Source organism: Loxodonta africana, chromosome 5 (assembly GCF_030014295.1).
Source record: "Loxodonta africana isolate mLoxAfr1 chromosome 5, mLoxAfr1.hap2, whole genome shotgun sequence".
In the NCBI taxonomy this organism is placed as follows: Eukaryota; Metazoa; Chordata; class Mammalia; order Proboscidea; family Elephantidae; genus Loxodonta; species Loxodonta africana.
In genome coordinates this window covers 153,913,490-153,938,199 of record NC_087346.1, presented here as the reverse complement: position 1 = coordinate 153,938,199, position 24,710 = coordinate 153,913,490, and the positions used below count along the sequence as shown (strand labels likewise).

Genomic DNA, 24,710 nt, shown 5'->3' with positions numbered 1-24,710 from the left:
CAGAAAATTAATGGTATGTACATGGGGTCACTCTTTTTCACATGGGATCACTCTAAGTTGAAGTCGACTCAGCAGTACCCAGCAACAACAGCAGCACCTTGTGGGGTGGTTGTGAGAACTAAACAGGTTGAAACAGGTAAAACACTTACAGTATGCAGTCATTAAGTGCTAACTAGTATTGGCACAGTGCCTAAGTGCCGGTTTGCAAACCAAAAGGTCAGTGGTTCAAACCTCCCAGCCGCTCCATGGGAGAAAGGTGTGCCAGTCTGCTTCTGTAAAGATTACAGCCTTGGAAACTCTGTGGGTCATTTCAACTCTGTATAGGGTCACAATGAGTTGGAATCAATTTGACGGCAATGGGTAATATTATTAAGCCCTTACCATGTGTCAGGCAATATGTTGATTTATTTCATTTAATCCTCACAAAAATCCTACTAATAAATATCATCATCCAATTATATTACAACTGAGGTGCTCAGAGCATTTGGGTTTCTTGCCCAGGGTCACACAGCTGAACTTGGACTTGAACCTCAGGGTAACCAGGGCAGATCTCTCAAATGCTGGGATTTGTGTCGAATGTGGAAAGAAAAACAGTATCTGGGTGAGTCAACTAGAGAGGAAGAAATCAGCATAGCCGTGGGGAGGAGGGCAAGCAGAGAATTTGAGGCACAGTGAGAAGACCAGTTGCCCAAGGCAAGTCAGTGAGGAGGGTGTCAGCCCCCATCATGCGTGATCCACATTTAGGACAGTACAGTGGCCACTGGGCCTTGTAGCCTCCAGGAGAGGGAGATGCAGATTTCTGCTTCGTCACCTCAGGTGGACCCTGAGACTGGAGACTCTGCAGGGGCCCCAAGAGAAGTAAAAAGAGGCTTTTGTGACTTTGTCCTTAGTTCCTGGTCCTCAGCAGAGGTTTCAACTAGGATGCAAATTAAAATCAGTCAGATGGGACTTGTTCTAATTTAGACTGTGAAGTACAGCCTCGTCTCCTGCCAACTAGCTGTCCTGAGCCAATTTGAGCAAAAGACCTTGAGGGGAGTTAGCTGTGTAACCCTTCCCGAGGTGGCAACTGTGCCTTAAACGGTGTGGTCCAGCCCTCTCTTAGTTCTTTCCTCTTCTTGTCCCAGAAGGCATCTGCCCATGTCTTACACAGGCTAAACTTCGTAGCATACGTTCAAAGCCAAAATGATCAGACCTCAGCCTTTGTTTCTTAATCGGTCCCTGTGTGGCCCTGTAATGGCCATATGGAATGACTCTTTGTTCTAAAGAGGCCTTGTTCTTTAAGGATCTTACACCTTAAGGCTTGCTAGTTTTTCAGCCAAGAGTGCCCTTCACATATACTCATGTTCTCCACCCTCAACCCCCATTCATCTGGCAAATGAATTCTTATACATCCTTCCACCCTTAATGAAAATGGTGCCTACTCAGTAAAGACTCTGCCCGCTCCTATGGGCAGTGTTCAGGGCCCTTTCCCTGTACCATCTTGTGGTCAGGTGTACCGCTTACCATGCCCTCACATAGCTGCTGTTGGCTCTTACGTCCCTTACAGCACTTTGGCCCGTTTTGTAGCGCCATGCCTGTCCTGGTCTGTGGAGCCACTCGTTACAGGCTGTTAAACGGGTGAATGATAAGTTTCCTGAGGGTAGTTTGTAAGTGGAGTTTGGGGGGGGTTTGGTTGAGCTGGATTAGTGGGTTGTTTTTGTATTACTTTGTTGTGACTGATGATGGTTATTGTTAAAAATCATTCTTAACAAAAGTAGTTATTTTTCAATTAGGTTTTAGAAACCTAAGTGCTCATGTTTTATGGCATTCATTTTGCTCTTGGAGAAAGAAAATTATATGTGTTAGTTAAGGAGCACTGTGATCGTTCATTTTAAATCCTTTCACAGTGCAGGGCAAGAATTCTTTGTGGCGTTTATCCTTCTAGAATGGTGGCAGTCACACAGTCAGCCCTGCCAAAGGGCTCGCTTTCCAAACTGGGTGACACCATTCGCTCGTGAAGCCAGCAGTTGCCTCAGCCGACCTCTCTGAGTTTTCCCACCATGACTTTGTCCTAGAGTGAGGGCGCCACCACCAAGTGTGGCTGTCCTCCGTCATCTCAGCGCTTCCCTGTCTGATTCGGCAGCAGCACCCACACAGCGCCACACAATGGGGATGCCTGCAGTCCCATCTCTAGTCTTTCACCCTCCGCAGACTGAGTCCCTTGAAGGCGGGGACCACTGTGTCTCTGTCTCCACGAACCCAGCACCTCAGTCAGAGCCTGCCACCAAGCGGGTACGCAGGCAGCAGTTCTCGAGGGACAGAAGGAGCGGAGCACGGCCACTTGCCCCAGCCTCCTCAGGCCCACATAGTGAGGGCATATATGTTGGCAGGGTTGTGGGTCGGTATGGGGCACAGCAGTGGCACAGGTGGCCATGTCACCCCAAGAGGGTTTGAAATGTGCCCGTCTATCCTCCAGAACCCCTTAAAGCACTAGTGTTTTGGTTACGATTTTAGCTGAAGTTGCCATCAGATGCCCTCCTGGGTACACACTGCAATGAATGTGAATTAATGAATTAAGTCTGAATTAATGGAAAACAGTACCCTTTTCCAGAAGGTAATCAGGTTGTATGTCGCCAGCTTTCTTTTTCTCGGGGAAGAGGTTAAGGTAGTGTCTAGGAACCAGGATCACCTCTGGTGGTCTTTTCTACTTAGTCAGAGGATTGTTCTTTTTTCTCCTGAAAGCATAAGCTAGACAGAAGCGCAGTAGCAAACCCAAACTTCAAGTACTAGACTTTATAAACAGCTGTTTCTTCCTTATCCAGTGGCGAGTGCTGTGATCCAGTATCCACCCACGTCTAATCTTGAAGTGCCTTGGGTTTTGGCCCATCATTTGAGCACCTCATATTCACCAGTACAGTGATGTTCTTAGAAAGAGGAACTTTTGGCTATTTTCGTTGCCTCAAGGAAGTTTTGAGAAGGATAAGACCTGTTAATATGGAAGATAATGGTTTATTTTAACAGTGGGTAGGTGATAAAATGACCAGCGAGGAAGGCTGGATGCTTTTGCAGCCACTCTGAGCTTATCGATGTAGCTCCAAGTGAATTGTCAGACTGTTAACACACTCTGCTCTGCCTTGTACTCTTGTAACACTTCCTGTCACTGGACTTCCCTGGTACCTGCAGAATGGACTTCCTGTGTTATTGCTCCTAACTCTGTCCTCTCCCCTCAACTAGATACCAGGCTTGGTGTGGAGAGGGGCTGTGTCTTTTACCTGTCTTGATCTGCAGTCCCCAGCCTAGTATCCCACACAAACACTGTCAGTTTTGTGACTGGGGATGATGAGGAGGATAAATATGAAGAAAACAAAAGAAGTGCGGGATGTGACGTTAGGTTCAGAGCAGCGACTTGGCTTCATTCACTCCGTAGAGCAGGGTCTTCAGTGCCTAGAAGGGGGATCGGTTAGCTCTGGCCCATGGGCCACATCCTGCCCTTGGCCTGTTTTCGTACTGCCCTTGAATTAGCATGGTTTCTATATTTTTAAAGGTTTACAAAACAAAAGACAAGAAGAAAAAGAATATGCAACAGAAATGGTAAGTGGTCTGCAAAGCCTAATATATTTTCAAGCTATCTGGCCCTTTACAGAAGAAGTGGGCTGACCCCGGCTCAGAGCAGGCTCTCCAAGGGGAAGCACCAGGGCGTTGTCTGCGCTTTACAGGCTATTGTGGACTGGCATGCATTCTGCATGTGGCTAGTTCCCAGCTGGTGCCACATGCGACTTAAAGCCATAGCAGTTCTGGAGCCCTGGAGCTGATTTACCCCTGTGCAGTGAGATGAGTTCACTGATTAGGTGGCAGCGTCAGCTTGCTATGACAGCTTGCAAATACTGGTCTGGTACTGGTCTGTGGGGAGTCCCTCACAGGCACAGTCAGTTAAATACGCAACTACTAGCTGATGGGCCTGGCGATCTGCTTCCAAATGTCACAGCCATTGAAGACCCTGTGGGGCAGTCCTACTCTGCATACATGGGGTCACCATGAGTAGGAGTTGCATCGATGGCAACTAACAACAACTGGTTTGTGGACCACACATTGAGTAGCACCGGCTAAGCTTTTCATCCAGCACTTGGTAGGTGCCCAGTAAATAGCTGGCAAACGAATGAATGAATTGTGGTGAAGATGGCTTAACCAAGCTAGTATGGAATATTTCCTGCTCTGTGGGAGCCCACAGTACCTGTGCCCTGAAGGGTACTGTAGTCTGAAAGCCACTTGGGAAGCTCTGTACTGTAATATTACACAGCGACATGTCTGCTTTCTGCCTGGAGCCCTTGTCGATGACACAGTAGACGGACGAGAGCTATGCTTGAATCTGGGATAACCGCTTCTCTACTTATATTTGTATAGGGCTTTAGTTTTTTTTTTTTTTAGTTAAGATTGGCTGAGCGCTTTTTCCATATTTTCTTGTTGCAAAATTGAAAAATCTGTTTCTCTACCTCTTTTCTTTCTCCTTCTCTTCTTTTTAAATTTTAAATAGAACTTCAAGGTTTTTCAAGTAAGGGGCCTGGAAAGTAGATGTTGGTCAGCTGTTTAATGTTAACCTTCAGTGAGAGGAATCAGTCTAAATAAATCGTCAGGCATAAACTGATCTTTCTGGGCTTCTAAAAAATTGCTTTGTTCCAAATTGCCTTCAACTAGTTAAACTATAATTTCCCTAAGGATTTCAGTAGACATTGTATGTGATAATTAGAATCTGTTTTTATCACTTGAAAAAAAAAAAAGGCACTCAGCTTTGTCTGAGTCGGCTGCATTGCAGCCTTTGATTCATTTTAAATTGAAAACTGGTACGTTAGCGTACTCTGGACACAAAGGATGACAGACACAGACGCTAAAGCAGCTCTTTATTGAAGGCAATGAAGCCCTTCCCCTGAGCAGTTCAGCGGTGATGGGTGATGCGTGGGCCAGAGGACGTGGGAGTCTGCAGTGGTGGAACGCTCAGTGTACCAGAGCAGGGTGTCAGCACCGGCGTGGGGAGTCAGAGCCTGAGCAAAGAGGGGCGTGTCCATGCAGGAGTTGGCCCATGGCAACCCCATGTACAACAGAACAAAACACAGTCCACGCCTGCATCATTCTCACGATCATTATTATGTTTGAGTCCATCGTAGTACCCACTGTGTCAATCTACTTCACCGAGGGTCTCCCTCGCCCTTGCTGGCCCTCTACTTTCTCCAAGCATGATGTCCTCCAGCAATTGAGCCGTCCTGATGACACGTGTCCAAAGCAAGCAATTAGGAAAATGCTGTGATTCATAGGGTTTTCCTTGGCTAATTTTTGGAGGTAGGTTGCCAGGCCTTTCTTCCCACTCTCTCTTAGTCTGGAAGCTCTGCCAAAACCTGTCCACCCTGGGTGACCCTGCTGGTTGTTGAGACAGAGGTTAGTTATATATCGGGGATTGATCAAATAAGTAAATATATAAGGATAATGGAAGCCTGGTTTCTCACTATCAGTCAGAGAAGTGAAAAGGAGAAAACCAGAAATTAACCATGTTTTTTATTGGATTAGAATGAAAGACACTGATGTACACTCATGGTTTTCAATTTATATAGCTAGATGTAAAAACACATCTGTTTGTAAATGTGTGTGCATGTATGTATATGTAAGTCCATGCGTGTATTCTCTAGCTCAGTCTGCCGAGGTAGTGGCCGGGGAGGTGGTGACATCCTAGCAGAAATCAGCATACTTAGCATCCAAGTTCAGCTTAGAGGAACCAGGGCTCCTTGGAGAAATGGCTGATTCCATGGCTGGAGCAGAAAAGTGTTAAATGAGTCTGGAACATTCCATTGTACCAGAATGCAAGGAAGGTCTCAGAGCATGATGGGGATATGTTGGCAGGACTCAGGGGTCTGTCTGAAGGGGCTCCCAGTGGCCAGATGGGAGATCATTGGAGCATCCCTCAGTAGATGTCAGCTGCCATTAAAATATTATCTACGCATTTACATTGTTCTTTTTGTTACAGCATCCCTGCCTAGTGATACAGAGTTTATCTTAGATCTAAGATCTGCCTGTAATTTTCATAGTGTTATATAGATTCTAGTAAAGCTATTACAAGGCCCATTGTCTCATAGCCAACATTTTTTCTCTCTTACTAGCCACTTACACTCACAGAGCCTGCATGCATTCAGCATGTATTTATTATTCTGTGCCAGGGCCTGGCCTGGGATCTAGGGCTAAGCAGCAACATGACTTCCAAAGGGGAGGCCCCTGCTCGCACGGAACATAGCTTCCAGTGAAGCCAGGCAGACTGGACACATGCAAACAAACAGGATAATCTCCGACCGTGGTAACTGCCATGAAAAAAACAAACAGGGTTCTGTGGTGCCGAGGGATGAGAGGAGGCTTCTCCGAGTGGCTGCAGTTGAGCCTAGACCTGAGGTGGAAAATAATACAGCCCTGGACAGCCTTGGAGGGAAGAGGCTAGAGCGTTCCTGAAACACGTCGACTTCTTCAAGCTGACACTTAAAGACTTGTGCTCTTGTAGTTATTTTAGATATTACATGTATATTGACTATATTACATTATACCAAACCAAGCCAGACCCATTGCCGTCAAGTCCATTCCAACTCATAGCAGTCCTATAGGACAGAGTAGTACTGCCCCACAGGGTTTCCAAGGAGTGCCTGGCAGATTCGAACTGCCAACCTTTTGGTTAGCAGCTGTGGCACTTAACCACTATGCCCCCAGGGTTTCCATATTATAACCCATATTACAGATGCGCTATATACAATGCAATATATAATATGCAATAATATTGCATCCAGGTAAAACCATAAGCTTCCCCGATGTGGAAGCCAGAACAGTCAGCCCTCATTGCCCACGGTCTGAGGGTGATGTCAGTTCCTGGGGACGTGCTGGGGATGGGCACGCGGAGGAGCAGGCACGGTCCTTACCCGGGAGGTGGCAGCACTGGTGTAGAGGTGTGTCCGGGCCTCCACCTGCCGGGCCCAGAGGCAGGTGCTCTGCCCTTCGGCCGAGGGACCCGGGACGGGAATGCAGGAGTCACTTGCAGCTCCTCGTTGTGGAGTGGGAGCCCTTTTATGAAAGTAAATTGTATGATTGCTAATCGTTTCTTTTTAGATCTAAACTGGAGCCAGAACCAAGTACAAAGACTAGAGAGTCCGTGTCTTCTGAGGCAGTTTCACAGAATCCTTCAAAAGACTCTGAAGAAAAACCTGTCACTGAAGAATATCCAGGTACGAATCAAAATAAAAACTTTGCCTTGCGTTTCTTCCTCATGACATGTTGGCAAAAATGCAAGCAGAAAAAAGGGAGGCACGGACCTACACATCTCGTGGTGTTTGTATTGGCTTAAAGCAGAGGAAACACGGAAGGGCAGCCTTTTTTTCTAGCAGTCAGATCTTAATGACTGCAGCTGAGGCAGGGAAGGAGGACCCTCCTGGTTGCCGGGGAATTGGCAGGGTCCAGGAGAAGGGGCCTGGTATAGCTGTGCATCAGAGGTGGGGACTGGAGACTCAGAACCAGGAAAAAACCCCAGAGCTCTCTGCCCCGGGAGTCTTGCGTGTCAGTGTCAGGAAGGGTGTGGAGCCTACCTTTGCCTGGCGCGGTACAGTGCCTGGCCGGGTAACTGCGGAGGCACCTTGGCCTTTTCCCTGCCTCGGAGTGCGTGATGGGATTCCAGCAGCTTCAGTAGCTGCTCAAGCTAACAGGACAGACTCTAACCTGGGTGTATGTGCTTCCTGGCTTCCCAGGTACTAGATGCACATGACCTAGAGCCGTTCCTGGCACATGGTGGGAGCTGGATCGGTAGTGTACAGGTGTCCACATGGCCTGAAAGCATAGATGACTGCACCACCTTGTCATGGGGACCTTCAGTCTGTGTTCCCAGGCGGCACAGCCATGCTGTTTGAGGACTGCCTCTTGAGTGTGCTGAGTCTCACAGGGCAGTAGGGGTGGAGTTCTGCTCTGCAGGAATCACAGAGGATGGCGTGCCAAAGCCAGGGGAGAGCCAAGAGTTATCTTCTGTGTCATCACAGGCTCCCATTTACTGAGTGTCTCCTGGATGCTGGACACTGTCCTGGCTAATCAGAAGAGTAGTGGGAATTAAGGCTGGAAAGGTGGGCAGGGCCAGACCGTACAGGGCCATACACCTGGGTCAGGGAGTCTGGACTCGACTCTGTTACGTTGGGGTACCTTGAGGTCTGAGCAGAGGCCTGGCGTGGGGAGCACTGGGCTTGCGGCCAGTTATGGCAGCAGGCCAGATGGCTTCAGAGGGCTGCACCCCTGAGCGTGTTGTCGAATGTGATTTCTGTTAGCAAAGCTTCCCCTGTCTAGCTTCACAGGGAATTTCTGCTAGGTTCTTATGTCAGTTGTGTTTTTGTTGTTCTAGTTTTGATACTCTGAGCCTTAAACAAAAAAAGTAAAAGCTCGTACTGGGAACCACATGAGGACAGGTAGGGGACAGTGGGATCTCGGGGCAGGGACGGGGTGGGTAAAAAGGACGAGCGTTCCTGCCCGAAGACTGGAGTCACAGGAAAACACCGGGTCAGTTTCTGGAGATGCTCACAGCCCGTCTTTTATAAATATGCCTTTCTGTAGTGACAGTTTTGGCAGAAATAGCGATTTTGATAAAACCTGCAGCGAGTCGTGGTTGATGTGGAGATTTTTTTTGTGACTGCATGGTCCCGATAATAACCATACCATCTACACATGAGCTGTCTTATCTGCTTCCTCTAAATTGTTGCTGTCATCACGTGCTTTTCCCCTGTCAGTCTCAAAACAAAATCTCTGGACTTTTGCCCGCTCATGAGGCTGAGATCAGCCACAGGAGACTGACAGATTGAGGAGGAAAAGGGCAGTATTTGCCCTTGGTACTTGGCAATCCACCGAGGAGCCCAGAGCCACCACTCAGACGCACAGGCACAAACCACCTTCCAAAGCAGACTTTGTCACTGTCTCCATGGCAGTGGGTCCCTTCTGTCCCATTCCCTTCTGCTCCCACTCGCACCCCTACCCTTTAGGCGCCACACAGGCCTTTCTAACATGGCAGCCCCCTACCCAGGAGCCTGTGGTGTTGATGGAGACTTGGCTGCACATTCATCCACCCTGAGCAGGGTTCCCTGCGTTAAGGCCCTACACTCCGCTTCACAGTGCCACGTCCAGGGGGCTATCACAGGGCAGCTCTCCACACGCACAGCACAGACCGCACACAGGACCATCACGCTAGTGAGAGAGTGAAAGTAACGGAAGGCTTGTCAGTGGAGCTCTGGCTGTGTGAACAATAGCGTGGCCTTACAATGGAACGGCATACAGCAGTGTCAGAGGGGGAGGTAGATTTATGTGGACTGACGGAGAATGATCTCCAAAATATATTGCCAGGTCATAAAAGCAAGTTTCAGAGCAGTATGTCAGATTGATAAGTATCTTTGTGAAAAACAAACCACCACACACATAAAACAATGTTATTATTTCTGGGTTTGGGGGGTTGGGAATTGCATATATGTGTATAGAAAAATGTCTCTGAGACTACAGCAAACCAGTAACAGTGGCTATTTCTGGGAGAGGAGTGAGGCTGGGGGAAAGCATGTCATTTCCTGTCTTATATTATTGTTTTTTTTTTTTTACAATGAAAATATCCCTGTATTTTGCAGTGTTTAAAAAGTAGACAGAAGGGCAGAGGTGTGTGTCTTTTGAAGTAAAACGTATTTCAGGACTTGTTCTGAAGAGTATCTCTCTGTGGCCATTGCTAAATCAATACCATGTTCAGATGATGCATAGGCCTCTCCTCCATATCACACACACGCATGTACAAATACACATACACACATGTACACACACGCACACATGTGCACGCACGCACATGTACACATGCACATACATGCATTACACACATGCATGTGCAAATACACATACACGTGCAAACACGCATGTACACATGCACTCACACATGTGCAAATACACCTACATGTATGTGCACATACGCATGTACACATACACACATGTACAAATACACACTCGTGTACAAATACACATACACGCATGTACACATACACACACATATACACACGCACAATTTCAGATCTGAACAACATTGAAGAAGCACGTCTGCAGCGCCTGAACATGAGCCAGCAGACAGTCAAACACGGACAGACCATAAGCTTCCATTTCATCACATCTTTTTAATACGCTCACATCCTAAGCCAGCCTCTGCTAAAACGAATATTTTTGCCTTCCACCTATTTTCTGTTTTTTTTTTTAGTAGAAAAGGTTTTGCCAGACGCGCAGCCTGAATTGGGAGCCTGGGGAGACAGCCAAGGTGAAGACGAATTGTCCCCAGAGGAGATACAGATGGTAACTGTTCTCTGCCTAATCGCTGGCTTTTCACTAGTTTTTAGTAAGAATATTTCGTCAACTAGGAAGTCGTCCCAAATACCCTTGCCCTGACTTTTGTTTTTGAAATGATAAATGAATGTTTCATAGGCAACTTTTCCCCTTGATTCCCTAAGTCCTAGTGTGCTTTTCATACTTGTTAAGTTTGTCATAGCATAACTGAAGAAGCAATTGCTTTGAATAATTTTACTAAGATTAGATGTCTTTTCAGCAGCAGGAAAAGGGTTCTGTAGATGAAATGGGTCTTTTATAATTGCTGCTGTGGTGCTCTTTAATTGTTGGAATTGCTGGCGGTACAGTAATTGGAGGCAAGCATAAGTACTGACTGAACAATGAAAAGAGCAGCACCTTAACTACTAATATTATCCTTTTACTCACCCACTAGTCGCTGACTGTTATGGTTTATAATCTCTGGGTGAGCTTCGGAAAGAAACCCACAGGCTTGGCAAGGCCCCAGGCAGCTGGTTTGCTGCAGCGTCCCTGTGCAGCTCACCCGGGCCTCAGCATGCGAGAGGCCGAATGTGGTACCTGCCGGTGGTCGGGAGCCACCCTGCCGCAACACTGGCCTCCGCCTGAAAGAGCTGGAGAGTCGCTCCCGTGCAGCACGCTTCCCGGCGGCAGGACCCGACAGACAGCGGTGCCGTACCTTAATCAGTGTAGGCGTGTAGCTGGTAGAACTTCCTAGGATGCATTTTCTCTGTGGCGTTCTCAATAATTGCACTACGAAGGGGAGGGGCATTATCTCTAACTTTGGCGAAAGGTAGTTCAGTGTTGGCAAAAAGTAGTTCATTGTCTTGCCCAAGGCCCCCTAGTTAATAAGGGGTAGGGCTCGATGTGCAACCCAAGTCCTCTGATGCCTGGAATCAGGAAGGTGAAAAGTGGAGCCTCAACCCAGTTACTTACTCTGCTAAGTAACAATGGCATGTGGTCAGTGGCATTTGCATGGCTGGTGACTTCACCTGGGAAGCTCTTTCTCTTTGCCTTTGTCTTCATGTCTTGCAGGTATCAAATGTTCCCTCCCAGAGAGGTCTTCCCTTACCACCCAACCTGGAAGTGGCCCCCGGCCACTCTGTCCTGCCGCCCTACTTCATTTCCCTCACCATCTTTACCACTGAATGTCCATGTTTTTGTTGTATTCCCCCCCTAGGACACTAGCCCCAGGAGAGCAAGATCTTGTCTTGCTTTCACTGCCACGTTCCCAGAGCCTAGAAGAGTGAGTTTGATCAGTACAATATAAAACCTGTGTTGTTGCTGTTGTGTGCCATCAAGTTGATTCTGACTCATAGCGACCCTATAGAACACAGTAACTAAAAAAAAAACAGTAGAGCTCTAATATTCACGGGAGCAGACCACCACGTCTTTTCTCCCCCAGAACCGCTGGTGGGTTCGAACCATTGACCTTTGAGTTAGCAGCCAACCACTGCACCACCAAGGCTCCTAATAACATAAAAGGTATATACCCATTATACCTGTTGCTGTTGGGTTGATTCCAACTCATAGCAACCCTATAGGCGGGAGTAGAACTGCCCCATAGTGTTCCCAAGAAATATGGAAGACAGCTTCCTGGCCATCTGAGTGGAAGAGATCCATATTTATGCCTATTCCCAAGAAAGGTGATTCAACCGAATGTGGAGATTATAGAACAATATTAATATCACATGCAAGCAAAATTTTGCTGAAGATCATTCAAAAACGGCTGCAGCAGTATATTGACAGGAAACTATTAGAAATTCAGTCTGGTTTCAGAATAGGACATGGAACCAGGGATATCATTGCTGATGTCAGATGGATCCTGGCTGAAGGCAGAGAATACCAGAAGGATGTTTACCTGTGTTTTATTGACTATGCAAAGGCATTTGACTGTGTGAATCATAACAAATTACGGATAACATTGCGAAGAATGGGAATTCCAGAACACTTAATTGTGTTCGTGAGGAAACTGTACGTAGATCAAGAGGCAGTTGTTCAGACAGAACAAGGGGATACTGATTGGTTTAAAGTCAGGAAAGGTGTGCGTCAGGGTTGTGTCCTTTCACCATACCTATTTAATCTGTATGCTGAGCAAATAATCTGAGAAGCTGGACTATATGAAGAAGAATGGGGCATCAGGATTGGTGGAAGACTCATTAACAACTTGCGTTATGCAGATGACACAACCTTGCTTACTGAAAGTGAAGAGGACTTGAAGCACTTACTAATGAAGATCAAAGACCACAGCCTTCAGTATGGATTGCACCTCAATATAAAGAAAACAAACATCCTCACAACAGGACCAATGAGCCACATCATGATAAACAAAGAAAAGATTGAAGTTGTCAAGGATTTCATTTTACTTGGATCCACAATCAACAGCCATGGAAGCAGCAGTCAAGAAATCAAAAGACGCGTTGCATTGGGTAAATCTGCTGCAAAGGACCTCTTTAAAGTGTTGAAGAGCAAAGATGTCACCTTGAAGACTAAGAGGTGCCTGACCTAAGCCTTGGTATATTCAATCTCATCATATGCATGTGAAAGCTGGGCAATGAATAAGGAAGACTGAAGAAGAATTGAAGCCTTTGAATTGTGGTGTTGGCGAAGAATATTGAATATACCATGGACCGCCAGAAGAACGAACAAATCTGTCCTGGAAGAAGTACAACCAGAATGCTCCTTGGAAGCAAGGATGGCAAGACTGCATCTTATATACTTTGGACGTGTTACCAGGAGGGGTCAGTCTCTGGAGGACATCATGCTTGGCAAAGTACAGTGTCAGCGGAAAATCACCTCAACGAGGTGGATTGACACAGTGGCTGCAACACTGGGCTGAAGCATAACAACGGTTGTAAGGATGGCACAGGACAGGGCAGTGTTTCGTTCTGTTGTGCACAGGGTCGCTGTGAGTCAGAGCCGACTCGACGGCACCTAACAACAACAACAGTCTTTACGGAAGCAGACTGCCACATCTTTCTCCTGCAGAGCGGCTGGTGGGTTTGAACTGCCAACTTTTTGGTTAGCTGTGAAGCACTTAACTACTGTGCCACCAGGTATCCTTATAAAAGCTATGTCTTTTTCGCTGACCCTCTGCTTTACCAAGCATGATGTCCTGCTCCAGGGACTAGTCCCTCCTGATAACATGTCCTAAGTACCTGAGTCAAAGTCTCCCATCCATGCTTCTGAGGAGCATTCCGACTGCACTTTTTCCAAGACAGACTTGTTGGTTCTTCTGGCAGTCCGTGGTGTACTCAATATTCTTCACCACCACCACAGTTCAAAGGCATCAGTTCTTCTTAGGTCTTCCGTATTCATTTTCCAGCTTTCACATGCAGATGAGGTGACTTAAAACACCATGGCTTGAGTGAGGTACGCCTTAGTCCTCAAAATGACATCTTTGCTTTTTAATACTTTAAAGAGGTCTTTTGCAGCAGATCTGCCCGATGCAGTACATCATTTGATTTCTTGACTGCTGCTTCCATGGGCGTTGATTGTGGATCCAAGTAAAATGAAATCCTTGACAGCTTCAGTCTTTTCTCCATTTATCATGATACTGTTTATTGGTCCAACTATAGGTTGTCTTAACTGGTAAAGCAGGATCATCAGTACAGACTACTAGAATGTTCTGTTGTCTAATTTTAAAAGTTATTACTATTATTATTCTTCTTGAGTGCCTTCCATATGCCAGGCCTTTTACATCTTTTGTCTCGTGTAATCTCCTTAACAATCCAGTGAAGTAGGATTTAACTGTTACGCAGTTGAAATCGTGAGGCCCAAAAGCCCCAAGCCTGCTTACGGCTCCAGAGCCAGTAGAGCAGCAAAGCCCAGCTCTGTGCCCTGGACTTTGGCCCCAGACCCCTCTCCTTCTTTTACTGTGTTGCAGCTCACATGTGTCCCGATTGGTTCTGGTGGCCAAGGTGAGTGTAGCTGGCATGGGAGCTGTGTAGCAAACATGGGGCAGCGGACAGGGCTCAGGACAATATTCGGGCCCACAGAGTGGTTTGCAGCCAGGGCCCTGCACGTGTGGCCAGGGCTGTCCTGTCTGCCCTCTAAGCACCACCTGCCAAGGGCAGAGACCTGCCTTTGAGTCTCCTTACTCTCCAGATTCTTGACCTGAAATAAAGGACTGAAGCAGGTGCCTCTTTCCTAAAAATGGCATTGAACAAGCGGAGACAAAGAAGCCAGAGCCAAGAGGCTTTGTGGGCTAATGGGAGGAGCACAGGTGTACAGTTGTCTGACTGTAACCCACACCTAGCCTCGTCACTACAGTGCTGCACTCCTCACTGCTCTGGGCCTCTGTCTTCCCCCTCTGTGAAACAGGGTGATAGCACCCACCTCATAGGTGGGCCTGATGACTGAGTGCACGCACCCATCAACCCAGCGCCAGACATGTAGTGGGGCCCTGGGAAGACTGTGCTCCTCTGCCTCCCCCCCTCCACCCCCGCACCCAGAGTGACAGGCACTGCACAGGTTGGGAGAGACAGACAGTGGCCAGCCTCTGGGTCCCGGCAGCCCCCCCTGCAGGGAGTGGCCTTAGCAGGGGAGGACTGCTGGGTAGGCTGCACTTGGCAGCTGGGTTAACGATCTACAGGGTGGCAGCTGAGCCTGGGTTGATGAGTCCCAAACACTTAGCCATCCAGAAGAGTGGTTTCCCCTTTAAAATCATCACAGTTTAGGAGGATTTGTTGTTGTTAGGTGCCATTGAGTCAGTTCCAACTCATAGTAAACTGATGTACAACCGAATGAAATGTTGCCTGGTCCTGCTCCATCCTCTCAGTCATTGCTATGTTTGAGCCCATTGTTGCAGCCACTGCGTCAGTCCATCTCATTGAGGGTCTTCCTACTTTACCAAGCATGATATCTTTCTCCAGGGACTGGTCCTTCCTGACAACATGTCCAAAGTATGTAAGATGAAGTTTCCCATCCTCACTTCTAAAGAGCATTCCGGCTGTACTTCCTCCAAGGCAGATTTGTTCCTTCTTTTGGCAGTCCATGGTATGGTCAATATTCTTCGCCAGCACCATAATTCAAAGGCATCAATTCTCCTTCAGTCTTCCTTATTCATTGTACAGCTTTCACATACATATGCACCCCCCTCCCCCCCAAAAAACCTGTTGCTGTTGAGTCGATTGCCACCCATATGAGGCAGTTGAAAATACCATGCCTTGGGTCAGGCGTACCTTCATCCTCAAGGTGACATCTTTGCTTTTCAGCATTTTTTGAAGAGGTCTTTTGCAGCAGATTTGCCCAAAGCAATATGTGGTTTGATTTCTTGACTGCTGCTTCTGTGGGCGTTGATTGTGGATCCAAGTAAAATGAAATCCTTGACAACTTTAGTCTTTTCTCCGTTTATCATGAGGTTGCCCATTGGTCCAGCTGTGAAGATTTTTGTTTTCTTTATGTTGAGGTGTAATCCATACTGAAGGCTGCGGTCTTTGATCTTCATCAGTGAGAGCTTCAAGTTCTCTTCACTTTCAGCAAGCAAGGTTGTGCCAAGGCTGTTAATGAGTCTTCGTCCAATCCTGATGCTGCACCGTAAAGATTACAGCCTAGAAAACCCTGTAGAGCAGTTCTACTCTGTAACACACGGGGTCTCCATGAGTTGGAATCAACTCAGTGGCAGTGGATTTGGTTTTGGTATAGAAAAATAATTTTTCATGCACTAGTGCTCTTCTTTCCCTAACGACTGTTGTTGCACTATGTTTCCATCTCATTGCACTGTCCTAGCTGAGTCACTGTCTGAAGACATGTCAGTGGTGATTCCCAGTGATGCTGGCTAGTCCACTGGCTGGTACCCGTGACTGACGCCATCAGAATCAGCAGGACCGGCCTGATCTAGCAGATTGGGCAGCGGGCTGTAATGTTCAGTACTCTTGCGCCAGGCTACTTAATGTGCAGTTAAGTTCTTTCTTAACTGGGAGTAATAGCCAAGGACCGTATCTTATAGTCTGACTAACCCAAATCTTATTTAAAAGGCTCAACCCTGAAAATGAAGAGAAAGAAATACTATTGGTTTTAAATTGGGAAGTGCTGTAGCAAATTGTAATCATAATTCATAATCATTGTTTCTGAATTTTTCCTCGGGGTAAAATAATGACTTAAGCCCTACAATAGCAATTTAATTCATTATTTCACCCTGAGGAGCAGTTGTTGTATGTTCCAGAATGGTTGCAGGGTATTATATGATTTGCACAATAAATGTCCATTTATAACTTAGGATACAGGTATATTAATGCCTCTGAGTTAGCATAAGCAGATGTTTTGTGGTCAGGCTGAGTGGAACCAGATTGTTTTCTGATGTTACCATCGAGAAAACGCTGCCTTCACTGGACCACATTCAGTTCTGGCCTCAAGTGAAACCACCTGTATGGATGGATCTATTCCATGGGATGATTTTTAAAGACATGAAAGTGACTTCTGGGTCTCGAAGCCACATGACACCTGTCCCTCACCCTCTCCAGCTCCTCAGATAGGCCCATCGCAGCGTTAGGTGGCAGCTGGCAGAGCCTGTGTCTGTGTCCACAAGGGCAGGTGAGCGAGGGCTGGGGTCCCAATCTTAGAGAGAAGAGCACGGGGGAGGATCCTGGTCATGGGACCCAAATGGGGACCCAGGTGAGGGTCACAGAGCCAGCAGTGTAGAAGGTTTGGCAGAGAGAGAAAGCATGTGTGGCTTTGCCCTGGGAGGGCCTGGGCAGTGGGCTCCTGCGCCAAGGGTGCCAGGCTGCTTTCTAGCCTGAGCCCAGGGCCCTTCCTCCTGTGGGTCTTCTGGGATCTTTGCAATGCAGATACTTCACCCAGCCGCCTGTGCTTCTCAGAGGCTTTGGAAGAGTGATTATCTTTTTTAAAACAGTAGCAAAGAGGATTAGATTAAAAGAGGATTTCTGTAACAGTGTATTCACAATGTGGGTTTGTATCCTTTCAACCAGATTATAAACCCTTTAGCAGGATCTTATTTGAAAGTCGAAGGAGCCCTGGCGGTGGCCCAACAGTTACTAAGCACTCGGCTGCTACCCAAAAGGTTGGCGGTTCTAACCCACCAGCCACTCCGCGGGAGAAAGATGTGGCAGTCTGTTTCTGTACAGATGACAGCCTTGGAAACCCTTCTGGGCAGTTCTACTCTACTGCATATGGTAGGCACTGTTGATGGCCCCGTTTTATGGAGCGCTTGAGTCACCTGCCCAAGGCCACACAGCTGAGTCCTGGCTGTGGTTGGGTGGGTGCTGGGGCATCGACCCGCTGAGGGAAGGCACTGCCAACTGGCCCTGGCGAGGAGCCCAGGAGCAAGGGCTGGCTAATGTGCTGGGGGCCCTGCCTGCCCACTGCCCCTATCATTTAGGCCCGCATATTTCCCTTCCCATCCTCATACATGGATGAAGCGTTTCCTCGATGAAGTTCAGGCTTTCCTTCGGAGAGCATGTGGATGTTCCTGTTTGCAGGGCTGACCAGGGTGACCAGGCGTCTGCTCATCTCTGCACCTTGTAAGATCCCTGTCCATGTGGGGAGGGACATTGCCACCAGAGACAGACACTGGCTGCTGCAGCTGCCACCAAGCCCAGGCTGATGAAGCCATGTGTGCATCAACCTGTGCCCTAGAGAGCACATGGCCAGCAGTCCTCGCAGCCCTCTGGCCCCTGACACCTGAGAGGTGGAAAGGCCTACAGACAGCATCCAGCCACTCATTTTGCATATACAGACCCGACTCATAGTAATAAATAATACTTATCGAGGGCTTACCGTGTGCCATACACTTTGGCGAGCACTTACGTGTATTAACTTAGGTGTTCCTCCTAACACCCTATTAAGGAAGTTCTATTATTATCCCAGGAGTCCTGGTGGTACAGTGGTTAAGACTTTGGCTGTTAACCAGAAGATCGGCAGTTCAAATCCACCAGCTGCTTCTTGGAAACCTTATGGGGGTAGCTTTGCTCTGTCCTATAGGGTCACTATGAGTCAGAATTGACTCTGTGGCAACAGGTATTATCATCCCCAAGGAACCCTGATGGCACATCAGTTAAGCACTTGGTTAAGTGCTCATCCAGCAGCTCTGTGGGAGAAAGACCTTGTATCTGCCCCTGTAATGGTGGTTGTTAGGTGCCGTCAAGTCGGTTCCGGCTCATAGTGACCCTGTGTACAACAGAAGGAAACCCTGCCCAGTCCTGCACCATCCTCACAAACATTGCTATGGTTGAGTCCTTTGTTGCAGCCACTGTGTCAGTCCATCTCATTGAGAGCCTTCCTCTTTTTTGTTGACCTTCTACTTTACCAAGCATGACACCCTTCTCCAGAGATTGTTTCCTCCTGATGACATGTCCACAGTGTGAGATGAAGTCTTGCCATCCTTGCTTCTAAGGAGCATTCTGGCCGCACTTCTTCCAAGACATATTTATTCGTTCTTTTGGCAGTCCATGGTATATTCAATATTCTTTGCAAACACCATAATTCAAAGGCAGCAGTTCTTCAGTCTTATTCATTGCCCAGCTTTTGTATGCATATGAGGTGAAAACACTGTGGCTTGGGTCAAGCACACCTTAGTCTTCATGGTGATGTCTTTGCTTTTTAACACTTGAAAGAGGTCTTTTTCAGCACATTTGCCCAATGCAATGCGTTATATGATTTCTTGACTGCTGTTTCCATGGCTGTTGATCGTGGATCCAAGTAAAATGAAATCCTTGACAACTTCAGTCTTTTCTCCATTTATCATGATGTTGCTTATTTGTCCAGTTGTGAGGATTTTTGTTTTCTTTGTGCTGAAGGCTGTGGCCTTTGATCTTCATCAGTAAGTGCTTCAAGTCCTCTTCACTTTCAGCAGGCAAGGTGTGTTATTTGCATAATGCAGGTTGTTAATGAGCCTTCCTCCAATCCTGAGGCCCCATTCTTCATATAGCCTAGCTTCTTGGATTATTTACTCAGAATACAGATTGAATAGGTATGGTGGAAGGATACAACCCTGATGCACACCTTTCCTGCCTTTAAATCACACAGTATCCCCTTGTTCTGTTCGAACGACTGCCTCTTGCTCTACATACAGGTTCCTCATGAGCACAGTGAAGTGTTCTGGAATTCCCATTCTCCACAATGTTATCCATAATTTGTTATGATCCACACAGTCAAATGCCTTTGCATATTCATAGTAAAGATCACAGCCTAGAAAACCCCCATGGGGCAGATTCGCTCTGTCTTGTAAGGTCGTTAGTTGGAATTAACTTGAGGGCACTGAACAACACCAGTATTATCTCCATTTTAGTGATGAAGACAGAGGCACAGAGAGGTTAAGTAACCTGTCCAATGCCTACCAGCTTGAGAGGTGAAGAAGCTGGCATTCAAGCCATTGCCCCCACCCTCAGGATCTGGCAGGAAAGGCTAAGAATCGGCACATCTGCTCACAGAGAAGCTGACAGGCCACAGGGAAGGTGGCACCCAAGGGGTCCCCACGAGGCCCCTGGCATATCTGCCATCCAGCCTGCCACCTGGCATCTGGCTGCTTCCTGCCTCACTCAATAGACGTGAGGTGAGGCGTACAGGTTGCCATTTAGCCAAGATTGGAAATCATTCTGAAACCTGGTACAAGGTAATGTTGTCACAGCCTGCCCATGACCCAGTCTGCCTGAGCCCCGCCCACTCTCAGAAGTGGCAGCTTCACACCTGTGTGTGGGAAACGAGGTTTGTTTGTTTTAACGTGGGTTCACTGTATCCTGGCTCTCTGAGAGATGCCCTCTAATCAAAGCTGCTCTCCATTAAAGCTCTTGGCCTTGATAGACCTCTTTTCAGCCCTTGTCACTGCTCAAAATCCTGAGGCATTTGTTTCTCCCACTGAGCTGGGTACTTCTCAAGGCCTATCAAGGACCCACGGGTTCAAGGAAACGGGAGCCAGAGTTGGATCCCACTCCTGCCCCTGCTCTCGCTGACAGCGCTTCAGAAGTCACAGTTATGGACAGGCCTGAGAGCAGTCACCATTCTACCACAGGCCCTCAGGCTGAGAGGAAACAAAAAAGGTACATTCCAGTCAGAAATCACCTCATGTCACTAGCTAACTTCATTTAGGAACAGTTTCAAAGTAGGGCCATATTCCGTCATTAGAAAAAGACAAAGAAAATGCTTCCCCACCCCTAAAGAACCAGTAGTGCCTGAGTGAATTAGCACCTGCTGCCGAAGTAATTGCACTTTTCCCTTAGCTACCAGACTGAAGGAACTGGTGAGTTGACGGCAGAGGTGATACTTTTAAACTCAGAAGTGAAATTTGTGTTCTCTTAGAGAGCCTTTTTGAGGCATAATTACAAGGGCCGTAAGCAGCACTGTGTCAGCAAGGCAGCACCCTGGGGATGAAGCGGTTGTGGGGGAGCTTCCGCTGGCACTTCCACCCTTCCAGAAGCCTCACCAACCCACCCGTTTGCTGCCCGGGTCGGTCTGGGCTGGAACCAGGGTAGCTTGGTGTTTTGATGCAGTCAGGGCTGAGAAGTGGAGTCCTGCAGCGTGCACGGCTATGCTCCAGGCTCGGGGTCCAGAGAAGAACCCCCCCACCCCAGAAGGAAAGATAGGTGTGAGAAATGCAGTGATGGAGTAAGGTGCTGGAGACTGTGTAAAGAGAGGAAAGGAACACTGGAAAGTGGCTAGATCTGCCCCCTCTGTCTGAGAGGGCAGCCCCGAGAAGGCACCTTCGCCGAGTTTTGAGGGACCAGCAGAATCCCCAGTGTGGGCTAAACAAGAGCCCCGTTGTGCAGAGGGAGGCAGAAGCCTGGTGTGGACACTGCAGGAGAGGCGGGCAGTGGCCAGGTCACAGAGAACCCTGTGTCTCAGCCCCACCTGAAGGGCCCAGGCAGCACCAAGCAGTCTGACCGGATTGGCATTTTAGATGATTTGACAGCTGAGGGGAGGAGGGACTGGAGGAGGGCAAGAGACAATAGGGGCGGAATTAGACAGCAGGAAGGAATGAATGTGAGCAATGCCTGAGGTAAAAGTAGCAGACTTAGGAAGGGGGGGCCTGTGTGAAGAGTGCTGACTGGAGCTGGTGCGCTGGTGATTAGAGGCTGGGAGGGAGGCCCTGCTGAGGGAGCGCTGCGCCTGGAGGCTCCACCAAGAGTGGGCCTGAGCAGGGCAAAACTTGAGGTGGGAGTGCCGGGAGGTGCGGACCAGAAGGCACAAAGGGAGCAGAGCAGAACAAGCTTACTTCCTCTCTGGGGAAATGGGAGCACGCAGGACTGGCTGAGACTAAAGGAATCCCTGCATGTGAAGTGCCCAGCGCCATCCTGGTGGCCATTAGGAGCTCCGTAACCATTGCTCTTTCCTCCATTCTTGCTTTACTAAGTGGGTGGTAGACCAGGTCTCCAGTCCGATTAGCACCTCCAGAGGACAAGGGCCTGCTGACCTGTTTCCCCACAGGGCTGAGCCCAGCGCCCTTCAGAAAGCATTGGTGGATTTGACTGCAGCTTCGGTACATGTGAAAGAAAGCCAAATGTGACACTTTGTCAGAGTTGGGCTCGACAAGGTTCCTGCCCTCAGGAAGTGCATAGTTTGAGGCACACACAATTTATTACCAGGCAGAGAATGATTAATATTTCCAGAAAATGCTAGGCCACAGTTAGAAAACTGAGAAATCACTTCTAATCTGGGAGCCAGGTCTCCTGGAGAAGGTGGCATCTGAGCTGGGCCTGAGCAGTTGGGCTGGGACATGTGGCGGGAGGGCTTGGGGACAGCGCCTGTCTGTTCATGGGGAGTGGAAGGGTACATGGTGGAGAGGAAGAGATTTTGCTGGCCCTGCGCCATGCTGCTTCCTTTGTTTTGACCAGAATGGTGAGCCTCCCAAATTAGCTCAGCTCTGACAGCCCCCAGGTGTCCAGCGGCCACTCTTAGCCAGCCTGAACCTGGAAGTCTGGGCCCAGCTGCCTGAGCCCTGGGAAGGTGGCTCCTCAGGAGAGTGAAGTGGCTGAGGGGACTGCTTTGCATCATCCTGGGGGCCCAGTGGCAGCTCTGCCTCTGCCCTGCTCTGACCAGCCACCAACCTCATTAGGACACTGTCGCTGTTCCTGACCTCCCCTTCCTCTCCGGGGCCTCCCCAAACCAGATCTTTCAGCATGCCAGAGGCAGGACAGAAAGGCCCGGGGAGGGTACCGGGGCTGTCCTGCCTGAGTTCTGTGTCCTCACAAGTACAGTCACAAAAGCCACTTGCAGGCTTTGTGTTCAAACGAACAAGAGGCGTGTACAGCGAATCAGGCCATGGGCGCCCAACTGTGCTTGGGTTTCTACTTTCTCCCTAAGTAGGGAATGTTTTTACACCGATGTGACCGTCCCCCAGCAGCGTGGTGGTGGTCTGACTGGGAGGAGGCTGCCAGTGATGCCTGGAGGGTGGATCCGGGTTTTCTGTGAGGACGCCTTGCTAGACTCCTGCTTTCGGCCACGTTGCTTTTGAGACTGAGTCCAGTGTGATGCCATCCTTAACGTGTGTGTCTCCACACAGTTTGAACAAGAGAATCAGCGACTTATTGGCGAAATGAACAGCCTGTTTGATGAAGTGAGGTATGTCGTTCCCCCATGAGCAGATGGCCTACTTTACAGCTTGTCCAGAAAAGGAACTTTCTTTCCATTAGTGCCTAGGCATGCGGCCCCCCTCCCCAGAATGCAGCCAGTCTGGGCCTTTTGGGGGGTGGGGGCGGGAGCTGCCACATGCACTAGCTAGGTCCGCCTGTGGCCTGGGGCCGTAACCACCTGCCTGCTGCTTCCTTACTTACCCACCTGAGCCTCCCAGGTGTTTGCAGATTAAGCTGAATATAATTAACACTCTTTGGGTTGTTTACACTTAACTACCCTAAAATGATATCAGGAAATGGGGATAGCTGACAGAGTGAAGCCACCTCCTTCCTTCACCGAACGGGGGCCTTTCAGAGTAAGAACAGGGCTTTGGTCACACAGGTGTATGATTGCTGGCCTGCTGGTGAACACGCCCGGAGGCCTCGGTTTCTGGGGCTGTTTGGAGCATTTTGAAAGTAAGGTCTTTACAGAGTTCTGGAGCCGTTGTTGTATTGTGGGCACTTCCTAAGAGAAAGCAAGTCCTCCTCTTGTCCACAGGGCCCTCGAGGCTTCCAGGACACATGCGTGTCCCTGACGGGGCTCTCCTTGGTATTTTGCTCCTAGAGATGGGCCTCCTGGTGCTTTGTCAGACAAGCTGAGCTCTCACAGCCCCCACCCAGCTCCTCCTTGCCACTCCTTCCCCAGCCTGGAAGCTCAGTCTTCCTTCCAGATCTTCTCACCGTCCCTCACCTGACCTGGAGAGGAGGCTCAGCCCAAGTGACACAGCTGATTCCTCTTGTCCTGAGGTGTCTCTGCTTCCTCGTGGACCTGGGGCCACTTAGCCCCAGCCCCATCAGTCAGCAGCTGGAGCAGGAGTTAGCATCAGGCAGCCCTAGCTTCCATTCCCGAGCATGTACCACCCCCGGCCTGCCCCAGGCTTGTCCACACTGCCCCGAAGCAGGGGCGATGGCTCAGTGCAGCACTTCGGGACAGACACTGAAATGCTGGACCCAGATAGGATGTCTGGAAACGGAACCAGCAGGGAGTTGGTCTGAGAGTGAGAAGTGTACCTTTTCCCTCACCTGTAACAAAGTGGCATCTCCGCCAGTATTCTGTGTGTGACACTGGCCACAGGACCCAGTGGAGACTTGGCATTTTATAACCAGGGCGCAGGACCCACACGGTTCAGAATACAGGGGCCGCACAACGCCTGGGTGTCAAGGGTCTACTTATGTGGCGGAGTGTATTTCTGAAAAATAAAGTACGCTAGATTAGGCTGGAAGAAATGAAAGATGAACAGTACGTAGAACTGACCCTTGTCTGCCCATCTCCTGCCCCTCCCATCTGACGTTGTGTACCCCCCCACGCACTCACATAAAAGACTCTTTAGAAATGTGCAGTGTTCGTATTAAAATGACCAACACTAATCGTTAACGTAAAATCTATTGATTCTTTTTTTTATGAAGGCAAATTGAAGGAAAAGTGGTTGAAATTTCCAGACTTCAAGAAATATTCACGGAAAAGGTTTTGCAACAGGTAAAAAAAAAAAGAACACCAGTAGTTTTAAGTTTAGCTTAAGAGAAAAATGTGCCAAGGATTCAGGACACCTTTGAAGCCCTGTGTCTCCTCAGCTGTGTACCAGGGCTGTGTGTGGTGGCCAGTGTTGACGGCGGATGCTCTTATAGCCCTAGAGCAGCCATGTGTGGTGGCCAGTGTTGACGGTGGACACTCTCAAAGCCCTAGAGCAGCAGTGGCCTGTGGGAGGCAGTGCTCCCCGTGGAACCCACCACCCAGCCTGAGTGGCCACCCAAGGCCGTGGAGATGCGGGGTGCAGGGCAACTTGGCAGGGGAGGGAGTCCAGG

General features: G+C 48.6%; 1 protein-coding gene across 2 annotated transcripts in view; it reads left to right on the top strand.

Moving 5' to 3' along the window:
* Positions 1–24,710, top strand: part of STX18 (syntaxin 18) — a 140,775-nt gene that overhangs the window by 112,535 nt on the left and 3,530 nt on the right. The window contains exons 6-10 of one of the 2 annotated variants that reach the window (XR_010322168.1): positions 3,524–3,570; positions 7,108–7,223; positions 10,250–10,338; positions 22,799–22,857; positions 24,315–24,384. Coding sequence is in view for 1 of the 2 variants with exons in the window: in XM_064286085.1 (XP_064142155.1) it covers positions 7,108–7,223; positions 10,250–10,338; positions 22,799–22,857; positions 24,315–24,384 (334 nt within the window). In the remaining variant the exon portion in view is untranslated. The remainder of the gene's footprint in view (positions 1–3,523; positions 3,571–7,107; positions 7,224–10,249; positions 10,339–22,798; positions 22,858–24,314; positions 24,385–24,710) is intronic. The other variant, XM_064286085.1, reaches the window with a different exon arrangement.